This window comes from Anabas testudineus, chromosome 17 (assembly GCF_900324465.2).
Source record: "Anabas testudineus chromosome 17, fAnaTes1.2, whole genome shotgun sequence".
NCBI classification, from domain to species: Eukaryota; Metazoa; Chordata; class Actinopteri; order Anabantiformes; family Anabantidae; genus Anabas; species Anabas testudineus.
The window spans coordinates 17,442,624-17,459,420 of NC_046626.1; the positions used below are offsets into that span (position 1 = coordinate 17,442,624).

At 38.2% G+C, this 16,797-nt stretch overlaps 2 protein-coding genes across 2 annotated transcripts; both read right to left on the reverse strand.

Annotated features, from left to right (window-relative positions):
* Positions 1–19: 19 nt before the first annotated feature.
* Positions 20–1,707, reverse strand: LOC113171837 (transmembrane protein 14C-like). Its single transcript, XM_026374576.1, has 4 exons — positions 1,441–1,707; positions 589–690; positions 408–495; positions 20–313 (listed from the first exon to the last, which is right to left on the reverse strand). Exons 1-4 carry the CDS (start codon positions 1,514–1,516, stop codon positions 256–258), a joined length of 324 nt encoding a protein of 107 aa, XP_026230361.1. The 5' UTR covers positions 1,517–1,707; the 3' UTR covers positions 20–255.
* Positions 1,708–12,447: 10,740 nt separating this feature from the next.
* On the reverse strand, positions 12,448–16,113 carry pak1ip1 (PAK1 interacting protein 1). Its single transcript, XM_026374575.1, has 10 exons — positions 15,808–16,113; positions 15,388–15,550; positions 15,101–15,221; positions 14,944–15,018; positions 14,808–14,860; positions 14,046–14,191; positions 13,829–13,926; positions 13,588–13,687; positions 13,216–13,345; positions 12,448–13,031 (listed from the first exon to the last, which is right to left on the reverse strand). Exons 1-10 carry the CDS (start codon positions 15,883–15,885, stop codon positions 12,922–12,924), a joined length of 1,074 nt encoding a protein of 357 aa, XP_026230360.1. The 5' UTR covers positions 15,886–16,113; the 3' UTR covers positions 12,448–12,921.
* Positions 16,114–16,797: the final 684 nt, after the last annotated feature.

Genomic DNA, 16,797 nt, shown 5'->3' on the forward strand with positions numbered 1-16,797 from the left:
TAAACAAGTTATTTTTTTATTTAACTGAGTGAATGTTTTATTTCAAAGCATCAGAGAAACTACAGATATAACTTTATCTTATTTAAATACAAAAACCTGTTTCTGTATGTTTCTGTCAAAGTGTTTTACACTTTACAGTCTTTGTAGTTTCTATTTTGTTGTCCAAAGAACGTATAAAAACATTATTAAACAGTTTTTACAGAAGTCTATTAAACAACACGGCGGGGAATGTTTACAGACATACATTTAGTATTTTCAGGATCTGTGAGGCCTCTTTATCATTCCAGTGATGATCTTTGCCAGCATCAGTCCACTGAAAAGAGATGAGACGTATAAAGCAGAATACAACAGATTATAATCCCATTAATGCCACTAAATGTTTAAAATGTTTAACCATGATGTTTTACCTCACTACAGTCATTAAACCAGCAGGCATGAACTTCCAGGAGTTAAGAAATCTCAGTCCCATCACTACAGCCAGAGTTCCTGAGGTGCCTGAATGTCCACAGCAGAGGGAGAGAATTGTTCCCAGGTGTTTGTGAAGGATGAACTGGCTCTGCCACAGTTTAACAAACTAAACCTGCTCACCTAGTGAAAGCCAGACATTCCTGGGATTTTGAGATGTCAGATAAGCACCGACTGCAGCCAACAGGCCAAACACAAGTCCTGCAACCAGAGAGATGACGCTGCCTGTGGATGAAACGAAAACACAATTACAACAAAGTGAATATGCGACATTACAGGTAGAAGCACTCAAAATCTAATTTACAGAATGACATAAGTTAGTTTTAAATAACATGTAGTCTTAGATTATTAATAATAACTTGTAGACAGCATTTTATTGTTTAATCCAGTGGTTCCCAAACTACTTACCTCCTGCAAAGGGTCACAGGACAAAGATGAAGCATCTTGAGATGAATAATCAATACATATTTTTTCTAATTTTTTTTTTCTTTCTTATTTATACTCTTATTTGGGCTGTGAGTTTTTGTTTTTAATTAGTAAAAATACTGGAATAATGGAATAAAAAAAAAAAATTTAAAGTTTGAAATTCAGTTTTAAATGACAGTAATGTAGTGTAAAAATACTCCTTTACACTACAGTACTGTATTGAAAAGTTATTTGACTACTAAAACTTGAATTACTGTAATTTTAAATTATTATTCTCATTCTAAAAAAGAAACTAGTAACAAAGTTATCAAATAAATGTAACTGAGTAAGAAAACTATAATATTTAATTAAATGTAAAGTATGTGAAGTTGTACCCTACTTAAAGTATTTGTAGTACTTGAAAAGAAGAATAAAGTAACTCGAGTAAAGTTACCTACGTTACAGTAATATAGACTGACTGATTTTAACTTACTAACAATAAATCAGTTTTAATTAATCAGAGTTATAGTCTGTCAGTGTGTAATTATTCCTAATTATTATTATTATTACCTGCTTTAACATAACCAATGATTCCTCCTGCTGACACCAGAGCAGAGTAACTGAAGCCGAACAGGTCCAGAACCATGTCCACGAACAACCTGCTGTTATAACAAGTAAATAAGGTTTAACAGCTCCACTGTACCACAACCAGGCGACAGGTTACAGGTCTGTGAGGTTCAAAACACCGACGAAAAGAAAATGTGTCAGAAAACACGAACGAAACATGAACTTATAAACAACTTTAGCTTAGCACCTAGCAACTTCCTGAAGTTAACACTTCCGGGGTCATCCAGGACAGAATTCCAAAATAAAAGCATACTGAACTAAAGTCCTAAAGTTGAATAACACAGGTCAGAACATTTTAGGACAAAAAATGAGAGAAACATAAAGTTATGATATATAAGTTAAAGAAATATTTGAGGTTCTCTGTTTTTTAGTAAGAAATCAAATAAGTGACTTCTCAATAAAGTTACCCAGAATAAATAAAGTTTACAAAATAAATACATGTATGGCTGTGGCTCAAGGTAACAGGAGAGTATAACTAAATAGAATTAGACAGTTTACTTTTAAGGACCTATTCTCAGTTCTTAGAGAAATGAGTCATCTTAAAACTGACAGTATTTTTAATACTGAGAAAGTCCCTCCTTGCTTGTTCGGGCATCATATTTCCTTATTATCGGTCATTGAAACACCTATTTACACAGATATTTCTCACACAGGTCCCACTAGAAAAAAAAAAGACACACCATGTCTACAGCAATTTATGCAAGGCTGCAGTCATTAAGGATTAAAATGTCATCAAAAACCTAGGCAGAAAAATAAAAATATGGAACCACTGATGAACTGTGTGCTGACTTTTGCTGCAGTTGGATCTTAAATATTAAATTTTCTTTACAGCTCCAACATTTCCATGATTGTAGTTTTGTTACATGGCAGTACACTTTAAAAATGCAGTTTGTCACCTCCCTGTGGTATCAGGAGCAAATACACGTTAAAATTAATCACTGGTTTAAAACACCTTTTTTATTGTTGCCCATCTCATTTTTCTTCTTTTTGATGTGGACAGAAAATATATACACATCATATTTATCACAAATACAACTAAATATAAAATAAAAACTGAAAACAGAATTTGAAAACTTTCAAATTGGGGTTTGTCTCCTCCTTGTGGATATTGTAACAAGTGAATTTGAAAACAGCAAGAAACTCTAGTGGGTATAGGATCACTCCTCATCAATTCCCATATCTTGGGAATCAGTCCCTGAGTCAGTTTAGTCTGAAAGAGTCAAACAACAGAAATCACAATACAGACTACTTTCAGACACAAGTAGAAAACAAAACCCACCAACTTACTTTCTCATTGGTTTTCACACGGTAACCAAAGGTGACTAGTGGGATTAGTACATATGTGGTGACAACTTTAACAATAGTTGTAAAGACGGGTAACAGCATATTTTGGTGGAACAGTCAGTTGATTGTAAAATGTTCATTAGTAACTAATTTCTCTACATCACCTTGTTAAATTACCAACAGTAGATTTCTATCATTAACTGATTATTATAATCCTATCAATGTGTCTGTGTCTCGCTGTGAAATTACCAAGTTTGTACTATTACTTCTAATTTACCTTGTAACACGTGCAGCGCAAATAATGTTTGAGTTTTGCTTTAGTGTTGCTTTATTACTGTATTGTTATTCCAATGATTAACATCACAATAACATCTTCTCCATACCGGATAATGTAGATTGGAAACACTGACCTACAATTCACATGCACATGATTGTATGTACTTAATTAATTAATATTAATTAATAATGAAACACCTCAAACATCACCACTCATATACTGTTTATGCTTCCACACACACACTGATGACACCCTGCACCACACATCATATAGGGTAAGAAACTATGGTGTTCTTCATGAGGCAGGTTGTCAGTGTTTCTGTCAGTCTCTTCTACACAGGAGCTGCTGTTTACAGGAGAACAGCCATGTGTTATAGGCGGGTCCATCAAAAAGCAAACAAACAGTGACATTGTAGAGATATGGTGGAAGTGTCTTACTGCTAAACTGCTAAACAAACAAATACGATGTCTTCAGAATCATTTAATTAAGAAACAGATTTTGATGATAAAAGCTGAAAAGCTGTAGAAGAGGCTGTGTTGACATTGTGGGTGAATCTGAGCTGAACCTGTCACTCTTCATGTTGTTGATTTGATCAATGATGGTTCATGTATTGTTGTTGTTATTGTTGTTTTAAGCAGCACAACAGCCTGAAATCCTAACATCACTGTTCTACTCTCGACCCGTCCAGCCTCCTCACTCAACCTGATGAAGTGGAGCCACATTTCTGCTTGCTTGTTTTGAACAGGGTGCTCTTAAAGATCAGATCTTTAATACACAATTTACTATGGTTTGTTACCAAAGGTGTAACTGTTGTACGATGTGAGGTTCACACTTATGCCAACAACTGACAACATGGTTTAAAATAAGTGATGTAAGATGTAATGGAGGTTTTGAGTTTAGAGACACAATTAGTGCTTTTGTAACCTGTTGTTGTCCATACACGTCACTCTAATGCTGGACATTTTTCTTTCTTTAAAACATGCAGGGATATACATGTTTTTAACACACTTGCTGTTGGCCTTTCTATGTAAAGAAATAAAACTAATGAAGACAGTTCGGTTCATGGGTTGTGGTGAAAATTTACAGGATCATTTCAGCCTCATATCAACATTTTCAGATGAATGAATAGATAAATGTCCCTCATTCTCTGATATTGTCTTCACATTAGAGAGCATGGAGACAGAGGAAGGCAGGGAAAAGTCTATTTCACCTAGTACATGGATCAAATGACATGTTTTTACAGCACTGTCATTATGGGGATTCACCTAAAATTTAAATTTATATTTACCAAATTATTCTAAACAGTAAAGGTATGTGTTATTGTAGAATGTACAGTTGTTAGAAAAAAATCTCAATTGCTCAAGGATGACCGACTCATTGAAGTCTTTTAAAAGTTTTACTTGCAAAGACCCAGTACCTGCACATTAAGATTACATGTCTGACTAACTACACAACTCAATAATGCAGCATATATACACAATGTCGCCCCCCTAACCGCTCCCTTCACATCAGACTCTGCTGGCCTTCAGTATCTAATCTCCACTGTCCTGATAAGAAAAGGGAACTGGCAGATAAGGTTTCAGTTGATGAAATATTGAGCAATTTATTTCTTAACAGTAATGTATAGAAAGTTTAACACAACATATTTTCTTTACTTTCTTTTATTCTTGTTGTCTGGTCTCAATGTGAAAACATGATAGATAAAGTGTATCAATAATAATAATAATAATAATAATAATAATAATTTACTCTGTTCTTTGTATCTAAGAAATACATGAAGTAACCTCTCACTGACTCTGGCTGTTATACTTTAACACAGCTGTAAGTGACAGGTGTCAAACTGTACATTTGCTTTTATTTCCAAGATAAAATGAAGTTGGTCAGTGAAAAAGAATTATTTAGCATTTTTGTACACTGCGATTCTCTAACTCATTAACACACGTCAGTTCTGTGATACTGTGCAAAGTACACAGTTTTACATGGAGCTTAAAAGAACTGCTGCCATTTCTTGGAAACACTTTGTGGTTTTAGGTGTGGATTTCCACTGGGAATTCACAGTAGTAAAACTGGTCTAGTGAACAACGGTAAGACTGAATAACAACAACAAACAAAAGAGAAACTAATAAATAATAAACTATACGATCCTGAGCACTAAAAACATGCAGTAGACCATTAAACACACATTACTGCATTTATATGTTCCTTTAAATAGATACATGCTTTTTATTTAATTACATCAGAACTTCAGTCACAAATTTAAAGTCACATGACAAAACTGTTTTTCCTAAAGTAGGGTCTTGTGTCTTGACTGGTTATCATGGTGATTATGTTGAGACAAATTCACAGAGAGCATCTCTTGTTCCACTTGTTAGAGTATTGGTTTTTGTTTTGAATGATAATAATGACATACCACTGATATCCAAGTGATCCCCTTTGTTGTTAAAATATCAAAACTTTCATCCTCAGGGATTTATATAACTTTGTACTTTTTTTATTGTATGGTGTGGTTTTAATTTCCTGCTTTGAACTGAAATAATGCAGATCTGATGTGCTGCAGGTTTAGTTTCAGTTTCATTATGAGCTGTGGGATGTGTCTTGGTGCATGGAGTCAATATAAAAAGCTGCAGTAGACTCACTTGGAACACTTTGACTTTACAGCTGCAGTTTCTACTCTTTATTCTTTAATCCAAATATTACCGGGAACTTCTACAACCCAAACATGGAGGCTAACAAAGGTAAGTCATGTCACTGTGTGTAAGTTTTAAAGGAGAATTAATTTACAGTGGTTTGACAACGATCACTGCTGAATCTAATTAATGTTGTTTACTACTGTAGTTCATAGAAACAAATACTGCAGACTTGTACTGGGTAGATGTATAATGACATATGTTGTATTTTATATTTCACTTCTCTACTTCTAAAAAAAAGTGTAGAAAAGGGTTCATGAATGATTTTTTTTATTCCCTTCATTATTCTCCACAGTATTCATAAATAATGAAGAGCTGAGGATTGTGATGGTGGGGAAAACTGGAATTGGAAAGAGTGCCAGTGGAAACACTATTCTGGGTCGACAGTACTTTCAGTCAAGGTTCAGTCCTAGGTCTATCACTGTAGACTGTTCTAAGCACAGAGCTGTGGTACATGGTCAGAAGGTTGCTGTCATTGACACCCCAGGTCTGTTTGACACCAGGTTTAAGGAGGAAAAAACTACTAAAGATATAACTCAGTGCATCTCATACGCTGCTCCTGGACCCCATATCTTCCTGGTGGTCGTCAGACTGGGCAGATTCACTGAAGAGGAAAAGCAGACAGTGCAGAAGATTCAACACATCTTTGGTCAGGCTGCAGACAGATACAGCATGGTTCTCTTTACTGGTGGTGACCTTCTTCAAGGAACCACTATTGAAGAGTTCTTGGATGAAAGCTCTGATCTTCAAGAAATTGTGGCCAGATGCAACAATCAATACCATGTTTTTAATAATCAGCTAAAGGATCAGTCTCAGGTCACTGAGCTGCTCCAGAAGATCAGAATCATAGTGAAGAAGAATGGAGGGAGTCACTACACCAATGAAATGTTCCAAGAGGCTGAGAGGGCAATTGAAGAGGAGAAAGAACGCATCCTGAAAGAGAAAGAAGAGGAAATACATAGAGAACAAGAGAAAATTAAGAGGAAAATAAAGGAACAATATGAAGAAGAGATGAAGAGAATTAATGAACAGATCCAGGCTGAAAGAGAGAGGGAGAGAAGAGAGAGAGAGGAGGAGAGAAAGAGGGAGAGGGAGGAGATGAATGAGGAAAGAAAGAGGGAGAAAGAGGAGAGAGAAGCGGAGAGAAGGAGGGAGAGAGAGGAGAGAGAAAGGGAGATGCAAAACCTAAGAGAGGAAAAACAAAGACTGCATGATTTGATGGTACTTGCAATGAGGAGGAGAGGGGCACTTTTCCAAACGTTAGGCGAAGTCATTGATTCAGTGACAGGGCAAGTTATAGGCTGGTTCAGATAAGTGGTTCTAAATTCAGGTAGTCATCTTCAGAGAAACCCTCCAATCACAGAAACATATGTTGACTCCACAGAACTATAATCAGAAGTGAATGATGAAGATGGTATTTGTTAAAGTTCAGCCACAGTGTAGGTTAGTGAGGTTGAATAACTCATCATAATGTTGTATGATGAAACCATCTAATGCTGTTTTTACATGATGTTTATTCAATATGACCAACAATGGTCCTAAGTGTGTGTTTAGGATAAGAAGTTCATAAGAAGCATATCATAACTCATGTTATATCCTACATTGATTGACATACATCATATGTGTTTTTTAACCACTGCATCTTGTGTTGTTTCTGGTACAGTAGTAATTCTCTGTGATTGGTGTTAGATCAGATTTACTGTGGAACTAATTGTAAATCCAAACATTATTTTATTATGATTTAATTAACCTCTATTTCATGAGTTACAACAAAACTGTGTTCATGTAGTAAACTGAACTACAAATAAAGATGTGACATTAAAACTACACATTTGTTCTGTGAAGTGTTAATTTATCACAGTTCTGTCATGGTTCTGGCCTCATCCCCAGGATGTTGGGTTTTTTGTCTCCCTCTGGAGTTTCCCTCGTCTCCCTTCCTCCACTCTCCACTCACCGGACTCCTAATTAACTGACTCTTTTCACCTGTGTGTCTCTTTTGTTTTATAAGCTCCCCTCAGTCTTCTGTTCAGTGCTGGTTTGTTGTTTCTACATGCCCATTAGTCCCCTCCATGATTCTGGTTTGTCCGTCCGTCCAGTCTCTTCACATTTGTTTGTTGGATCCCCTGGAACATGAGACAAATTCACAGAGAGCATCTCTTGTTCCATTTCTTAGGGTACTCTGTATTTGGACAGTTTTCCCATCGTGTTTCTGCAAACTGTTATTGCTCTCTTGGAAGCACTCCACTGTTGCCAGCCTCCATTCCCAGTACTTACCTTCTCCATCTGCCTCTATCTGCTCCACGTGCTCGTCGTTTGTCGGCCATCTTGGCCGTAACGTCATACCACCTCTCACCACTTCTGGTTCACACTCAGATCTTCATACTCACAGGTTTACAGAGGAACAAACAACAAAAATTATAAACCAGTGCATCTCATACGCTGCTCCTGGACCCCATATCTTCCTGGTGGTCGTCAGACTGGGCAGATTCACTGAAGAGGAAAAGCAGACAGTGCAGAAGATTCAACACATCTTTGGTCAGGCTGCAGACAGATACAGCATGGTTCTCTTTACTGGTGGTGACCTTCTTAAAGGAACCACTATTGAAGAGTTCTTGGATGAAAGCTCTGATCTTCAAGAAATTGTGGCCAGATGTAACAATCAATACCATGTTTTTAATAATCAGCTAAAGGATCAGTCTCAGGTCACTGAGCTGCTCCAGAAGATCAGAACCATAGTGAAGAAGAATGGAGGGAGTCACTACACCAACAAAATGTTCCAAGAGGCTGAGAGGGCAATTGAAGAGGAGAAAGAACGCCTGTTGAAAGAGAAAGAAGAGGAAATACGTAGAGAACAAGAGAAAATTAAGAGGAAAATACAGTATTGTGATGGCTCAAGCGTCTGTGTCCTAAATGTTAAATGATAATAAATCAACTGAGCAAATATTTTCTTTCACTGTGGCAACAACATGTTGTATCAGATTATTATGATCATGGGTTATGTTAATCACCTCAAGACCAAACGTGTCCTTACCAAAATAAATAAATTGCAATATTACATCTAAAACTGTGACTCTGTCTGTCTGTGTTGTGTCAGTATTCACTGTCTCTCCAAACCTGTTCTGTCGTATTCAGAGATCTAAGAATCGAGGATGTCCTGTGTATCCACCACCAGATGCCAATGCTAACTTGGCACTGGGACTCCTGCATAGCACGATTAGCAGCAACCAAGACAAGTACCCTGAGGCTGTGCATATTATTGCCAGGGATTTTAAATCATGCTGAATTAAAAACTGTGTTCCCTATGTTCTATCAGCATGTGAAATTTGCCAGCAGAGGTGATAAGACACTAGATAAGGTCTACTCCAACATAAAACATGGCTACAGAGCTATACAGCTCCCACACCTGGGCCGGTCAGACCACAGGTCCCTGCTCCTAGCACCAGCATATACCCCCCTCAGGAATAAGGCTCTTACCAGAACAATGACTATTAAAACTTGGCCCGAAGGTGCCTCCCACTAGCTGCAGGATTGCTTTGAGAGAAACCAACTGGGAGATTTTTGACCACCCAGACCTGGAGGAGCACACAGCAGCCGTCCTGTGCTATATCAAACACTGCACAGATGCTGTTACTGTGGACAAGTGCATCCGAGTGTATCCCAATCAAAAACCCTGGATGACCAGAGAGGTCCAGCGACTGCTGCTGGAGAGGAACACAGCCTTCAGGTCCACTGACATGAACCTGTACAGCTCTGCCAGAGCCAACCTGAAGAGAGGCATCCGATGGGCCAAACTGGACTACAAGCAGAGGATTGAGGACAACCTCAGCGCAAACACACACAGCAGGTTTGGCAAGGGATCCAGCATTTAACCAACTAAAGACCAAACCTCGCTGCTGTCGATGGGGACTTTTAACTGGCAGAGGAGCTTAAACTCTTCTTCGTCCGCTTTGAGGTGGAGCCACCAGAGACAGCTGTACTACAGGCATCAGCCCACAGTGGCCCCTCCCTCAGTGTGGAGGAACATGAGGTGAGGTGCACGCTGAGGTCTGTGAACCCGAGTAAGGCTGACGGACCTGATGGCATTACTGGTCGGGTCATAGGCCAGCTGGCGGGGGTCTTTACCAAGCTCTTCAATCGGTCCTTACACCAGTCCATTGTCCCACCCTGCCTCAAGTCCTTGACTATCGTCCCCCTGCCCAAAACATCCACAATCAGCAGCCTTAAGGACTGTAGACCTGTTGCCCTGACCCCGATTATCATGAAATGCTTTGAGAAACTGGTACGTAGTCACATTACCTCATGCCTTCCATCAACACTGGACAGCTATCAGTTTGCATACAGGGCAACGAGTCCACAGAAGACACCATCACCACCACTCTCCACGCTGCTTTGTCCCTCCTGGAGCAGCCGGGAGCTACATGCTGCTGTCTGTGGATTTCAGTTCCAGCCTTTAACAGCATCCTTCCTCACAGACTTGTGTCCAAACTACAGGCCCTCGGACTCTCCACCTCCACATGCTTCTGGATTTTGGACTTCCTGACAGCCCGCCCCCGGAGGGTTAGAGTAGGGTCCCACATGTCGACAGCTCTCACCCTCAGTACAGGCTCCCCACAGGGCTGTGTGCTGAGCCCCCTGCTCTACACCCTCTACACAGAAGACTGCACCTTCACCCACCCCAGCAATATCATTATTAAGTTTGCAGATGACACCACAGTGGTGGGGCTTATCTCTGAGTCTGCTTACCGGGACGAGGTAGAGCGGCTCTGTGTCTGGTGTGGAAAAAACAATCTGATCCTCAACACAACAAAGACCAAGGAACTGGTGGTGGACTACAGGAGGAACAAAACATACATTCAGCCACTGTTTATCGGTGGGGATCGTGTGGAGAGGGTGGCTGCTTTCAAGTTCCTGTGAGTCACCAATGAGTAGGATCTGACCTGGGGCGCCAACACCATTGCTCTGGTGAAGAAGGCCCAGCAGAGACTGTACTTTCTCAGTCTTCTAAAGAAAAACAACCTGAATGAGAAACTGCTAATGTCCTTCCACAGTTGCTCAGTAGAGAGTATCTTATCATACTGTGTCTGTGCCTGGTTTGCCAGTTGCACAGCTGCGGATAGGAAAGCGTCACCACGAGAGCCCAGAAGATCATCGGCTGCCCTCTCCCATCCCTGGAAGAACTGTACAGCTCCCGCTGCCTAAAAAAAGCACTGAACATTCTGTAGGACCCATCACACCCTGAACATTTTCTGTTTGAACTGCTGCCTACAGGCAGAAGATACAGGACAATTAAAACAAGAACAGATTAAAAACAGTTTTCATCCAAGAACCACGGTTGCCTTAAACGTTGCTAAAAAAAGGTTTAATTTATTAAGGGAACCGTGGAATAGCTGGAGTATGTTTGTGTAACATACTGGTGTTTTTTCTTATTTAGTAGTTTTTAGTTTTTATATATTTATGACAATTTAATTCCGAAATGATTGCACTCTAATTTCGTTGTACAACATACAATGACAATAAAGTTATTCTGATTCTGATGAATCCTGGTACAGTCATCTTGTAATATACCAATGACATCGGGAAGAAGAAATCCATTGAGAGACAGAGGGGGACAAAGAGAGGGAGACAAACACCTAGCTCAAAAGAGTACAACCAGCATCCAGTTCTAACATTAATAATATTAACTGTAGCAACAATGATAATAACAGCAATAACACGTCACTATCAAGTGCAGAGACAAACAGCAGTCAACACAATGGTGATTCAGTCTTGTGATGTGTGCGAGCATGTCCCTGAGTGCCGCAAGTGATTCCTGCCAAAGTGACATAGGTGGGACTTGTCCACCGTCCTAAACCAGATCCAGATCTTTTCCTTTAAAGGTTCCTATAACTTTCACTGCAGTCTTTTTTTTTTTGGTGATGACACTATTGTCATGACCATTTCCTTCACAATTCTTCATTAAAAATACTTCAGATTTTGTTTGGTACTATTACACATCTCTATAAACACTACTACACTGAAAGTTTCATGTAACCTCCTAAGGAAAAGTTTTTAATAAAACTCAAATATGAGTACATTATGGTCTATCGTGGATTATTTGACTGATTTTACCTTTATTTTAAAATTTGGCTTGGTCATAGTATCCATCACCCTAAACAAGACTGTGTTGACCTACAACCTATAAAGGAACAGATTTAATCAAAAAAGATTCATTGATTAAATCAAAACAGAAGTAATTTCTTACATTTTTTCCAGTATCATGTCATTTATTGTGTTCTTTTGTTATTTTGCTTTAAATTTTCTTACAAATCTTCAATACTTTAAATTTGTATGAATTTGTTATCAGTTTTTCTGTAATGTTATAATTTGTTAGTTTCATATTTGCCTTTCAAAACCAAATTCAGACATTTTTCAATTATTTTAATTATTAACATTTGATTTACTAATTTAGGTCACAAATTAGTTGGTGCTGCTGCTCCCTCTATGTGTAAAATCAGAGAAACACGGTAACACTGAAAACTAACATGATCCTGTAAAATAGTGTCATTGTTTTTCAAACCATCCGACTGGAAAACATTCCAGGTTGAACAATAAAATCATCTGGAGTAATGCAGCTGTCCTCAGGATGAGCCCATTTTCTGTTATGGAAATGTTGGAATGATAAAGTTTCGTTCACATTTCACACACTTTATTGGAGTGGTTCCATACTTGCATAGATGCTATTGATATTTCTTTGCTGTTGGAGCTTTGTTGCTAAAATACTATAAACGTGTGAGGATTATGAGAAAGGGGTGTTTCACTGAACGATGGTGGAGAAACATGATGCAAGAACTAAGCAAGATGAGACTTCCTCAGTATAAAAACTACAATCAGCAAAACGGCTGTCTCAGAGAATGAGTTTCTAAATGTCCTCTATTCTCTTGATAGAAAAAGTAAAGTCTAATCTAATGCTACTTAGCAAGTAATACTCTGCTGTTAACTTTAGCCACAGCCACATATGAATTTATCTTAGAAACGTTTTTATTCAGGTTCTTTTCTTCTTTTTTAAATATTTCTCAGAAAAATTAAAACAGGATTTGTAGGATTTCAACTAGAGTTTATCGTCTCCTTGTGGTTATTGTAACAAGTGAATTGGAATTTAAAATCCAACAGTTATTTAAAAAAATATTGCTGCTCATTTCAATTCCCACTGTCCTTTTTCTTCTTTTTAGGTTTGCTCTCATCTTCTAGAACGACTTCTTCTGTTGAAATTTTAACTCTTTTCTTCTTCAACATTTCTCGAGCAGCTTCTGTGAACAGAAGCAGACACAAGGTAGGTGTTAGAAAAACTACTGGGGACCCTGAAGCTTTGTATTTGTCTAGACAAAGATGTTTAAACACAAAATTATTTTTACAAGAACATCCTCTTTTGTAGATTTACAGTTTACTCCTGTTTTCTACTACTGTAAGTCAATGTTTGCATAATGACGCCACCTTCAGATGTTGTCGCCTGAGCTTCTGGTTCCTCTTTGACCTGCTGAACTGATGAAGGTTTCCACACGGCGAGGCACGTCAGTCTGGCTGTTGTGTTCACCTCCCCGAGGAGAGTTGGAGACTCCAGCTCCTGTTGGACAGCACGAGTACATCACCAGATCATCAGCAAGTTGGAAAGTAACAACAACCTTTATTCTTGTAGCAGCTGGTGTTGTTGTCTATTCATCTCATTTAATTAATGTGCTTCTCAAAGTAGAGAGAGAGTGTATCAAAAGGTCATGATGACACTGATGAAAATGTTGAAAACATTTAAATGACGTTACAATTAAATGGTTTCTGTGCATGTGATTAAAGTCAACACTAAAGACGTGCCTCTTTGAGATGCAGTTTCCACATTTTGATGAATCCATCATTCGAGGCCGTCACCATCACACAGTAATCATCCATACTGAAGCTGTCGACAGCTTTCACCCTGAAATCCCAAGAGAACTAAGGTTTGTTTGCTTTATTTTCACCAAGCATTTTCTTTTCATTTTCAGCACTAAACACTTTCATTTTATGTTAAAAAACACCTGTGCATAGACACACAACAGACACAAAACACTGAATTCACCTGGTTTCATGAGCCTTGAACTCACACAACCATTTATGTTTCCCAGTGTCACATAACCTCACAATTTCATCATCTCCTGCCACGGCCAAGATGGAGTTCTGAAAAACACATAGGATTACAAAACGTATTTAAACGTACTGGTGGTATATTAACGTCCTGAATTAATCTCTGTCTTCACAAACACTGTATCAGGTTTCTCAAACAACTGAAAACTCACATTTAAGAACTTCACAGACGAGATCCTTTTGGGGTTTGTTATTGTTCCGGTTATTGACGCCGTCTCCAGGTCATAAACATTCACCTTGTCATTTACCACCACCACATATTTATCCCCCTCTGGAGACCACCTGACAATGTGAGCATCTGGTAAAAGTGAAAGTAAAAGATTTTTCAGTTCAATCTTTAGAGTTTTTTTTTTTTAGATTAAATCATGGATTCAATGCAGAAGCACAAATCAACCTTTATGTGATTATCAAGTAGTCGTCTCCTTTGGCATATTTCCTGAAAATAGTGAAATATGCCAAATGTGACCGCTACAAATGTTTTATTTTGTGTGATCAACCAAAAAAAAAAGTACTTTCAACAAGACTAAAGAAACAAAAAAAGGAAAGAATTAGAGCTGCAACCACAGAATTATGGGACTCTTTTCTACAAGGATTTAGTGACATCTGGCTGTAAGGTTGCAGAATGTAAAGAGGAATATATGGATAATTAAGTCTCATTCTAAGTTAAAGAAAACACCGTGATTCATACTTTTAGATGAACAAAATAATGGAAACATAAGTATAAATACTATAGTCCATTAAACTTCACACACTGCACCTTTACAATTAAGTCAAAATGATAAAATATCAAAACAGTGGCAGATATTTTTTTAAATAAATGAACTAATGGTTGCAGCTCTAGTTCACTTTATTTCAGACATGTAAAGATTTCTAACAAAATACCCTCAATGCACAAATTTTACAATGAAACTTACTCTGATTTATGTTTTTGATGAAAGCTGATCTTCCATTAATTAGATTCCAAGTTCTAGAAGAATAAAAGAGACAAGAGTCACTTCTAGTTTCTTCTTAAGTCAAACACTGACTTCAGAGCAGAGCTGTGATTATTACCTGAGAGTCTTATCTGTCCCAACTGAAAGTGCAAGTTTCCCAGAGGGATGGACGGACAGCGACATGACGTGGCCTCTGAACAAAACAAGAGGATTAAGAAAGCTGCAAATGACAATCACACAACCATCTCAGTGCTTCTGCAGCAGCTCTCTCTTACTTATGAGCTTTGATGGATTTTAGACACTCCCACTTCTTCGTGCTCCACACACAGAGGAGTCCGTCCTCTCCTCTGCTCAGCAAGTGAGATGTCCCATAAAACTCTAGGCAGGTGATGGTACCTGTGCAACATAAGAGCGTTGCAGAAGTTCACAGAGGACACACACTGGTACACACATGTTGCTACAGGCTACAGAGATCTTTAAACACCAAGAAACCTTTAGCAGGCATAGGGTCGCTCCTCATCAGTACAAATATCTTGATCTAAAACAGAAGATACACACTCACCTTCATGATGCAGTAAAGCACCGTGCTCAGTTCTCTTCTTCATATCATACAGCTGTATGGTCTCATCTTTGCTTCCTGTGACAACAAACCTCTCACTGGCTGCCACAGTCGATATGGATGCTGTGTGGGCATGATGAGTGAAGTCTGCCTTGGCTGTCCACTCCTATGTGAAGAGATGAGATTGAGGGAAAATAATTTTATTTACAGTGAGTCCCTGAAGAGTGACAATTTAACTGTATTGTAAGACGAGTTTCAACTGTCCATCATCTTACTAAACAACATTGAACCGTACAATAAATCACTAAAGGTTGCTGCTCCCCATCAGTTCCTGAGTCAGTTTAGTTTTAAAGTACCAGATGACAGAAATCACAATACAGACTACTTTCAGACACAACTACAAGACAAAATCCACCAACTTACTTTCTCATCGGTTTTTACACGGTAACCAAAGGTGACTTGCTCGTAGCTCCCAGCTATCAGCTCCAGTACAGCTGCCATGCTGCCACTTACAGCTACAGAGAGCTAAGCTAGCCAATTAGCTTTCTTAAAACGTCAGCTAAAATGTGTCGCTTGGCTTTAGTGACATGAACAAAAGTCCAAACACACATACATAATAAAACGAGTGAAAATCAACCTTATAAATAGAGGGATAAAGCTTCATAAACAAGATTCCTATGATTGTTTTGACGAAACACGCGTCCGAGCAGAAGTTAACGTGCACACCTATGGCGCATGCGCAATCAATCCTTCCGTCTAGTAACTTTCAAAATAAAAGCCAGCACTTTGAAAAGAGGTGGGTGTGAACGTCAGATATGTATTTCCTTATATATACATTTTTATATATATATTTCTTTATGTAAATATTTTTAGAATGTGTGTTACGTTTTACAAATTTTAATTCAGTGCAAAAGTTTATTTAAATTTGCCAAGCCAAAGGGTTGTTAGTGACCACAGTTGGTATATTCTCTGTGCCAAAAATAATAAAAACAAAAATAGGGTTTGTTTCACAGTCCAGTGCAATATATGCAATTCTGCGATCATTTCTATTTTTCTCAAGTGTATAGTAAGTGTTATGCTTATTTGTTTTGATCCACTAAATCACTTATATTTTGTATACTTACCTGTTGCGTCTGTGTGCACTTCAGTGTTTCCACTTCTTCACATTGCACATTGGAGTGTGGAGATAACACAGTGTCATCCAGCTTTGTACAACTGGTGTATTATTTGTTTGACAAGAAAGTTCACTTTGACTTTGAAGTGCAGATTTCAAGATCATCAGTTCATGCAAATCTTACGTAAATACAATTTATTGGTAAGTGTGGCAACTTTGCACTTAACACTTGGTTATATCACGAAAATGAAGATGGATTCAATCTCTATTAAATCTCTATTTCCTCACAGTGAGCCCAG

Bases quoted from the DNA above. Each gene is read 5' to 3' on its own strand.
- pak1ip1 (XM_026374575.1), bottom strand. From the start codon at position 15,885: ATGGCAGCTGTACTGGAGCTGATAGCTGGGAGCTACGAGCAAGTCACC. The intron at 14,861-14,943 runs GTAATAATCACA...TTATTCTTCTAG, and splicing joins GGGACAGATAAGACTCTCAG to AACTTGGAATCTAATTAATG. The intron at 13,346-13,587 runs GCACGTCTTTAG...GCTGTCCAACAG, and splicing joins GGAAACTGCATCTCAAAGAG to GAGCTGGAGTCTCCAACTCT.
- LOC113171837 (XM_026374576.1), bottom strand. From the start codon at position 1,516: ATGGTTCTGGACCTGTTCGGCTTCAGTTACTCTGCTCTGGTGTCAGCA. The intron at 496-588 runs GTGAGCAGGTTT...GTGGACATTCAG, and splicing joins GAATGTCTGGCTTTCACTAG to GCACCTCAGGAACTCTGGCT. The intron at 314-407 runs GTAAAACATCAT...ATCTCTTTTCAG, and splicing joins GGTTTAATGACTGTAGTGAG to TGGACTGATGCTGGCAAAGA.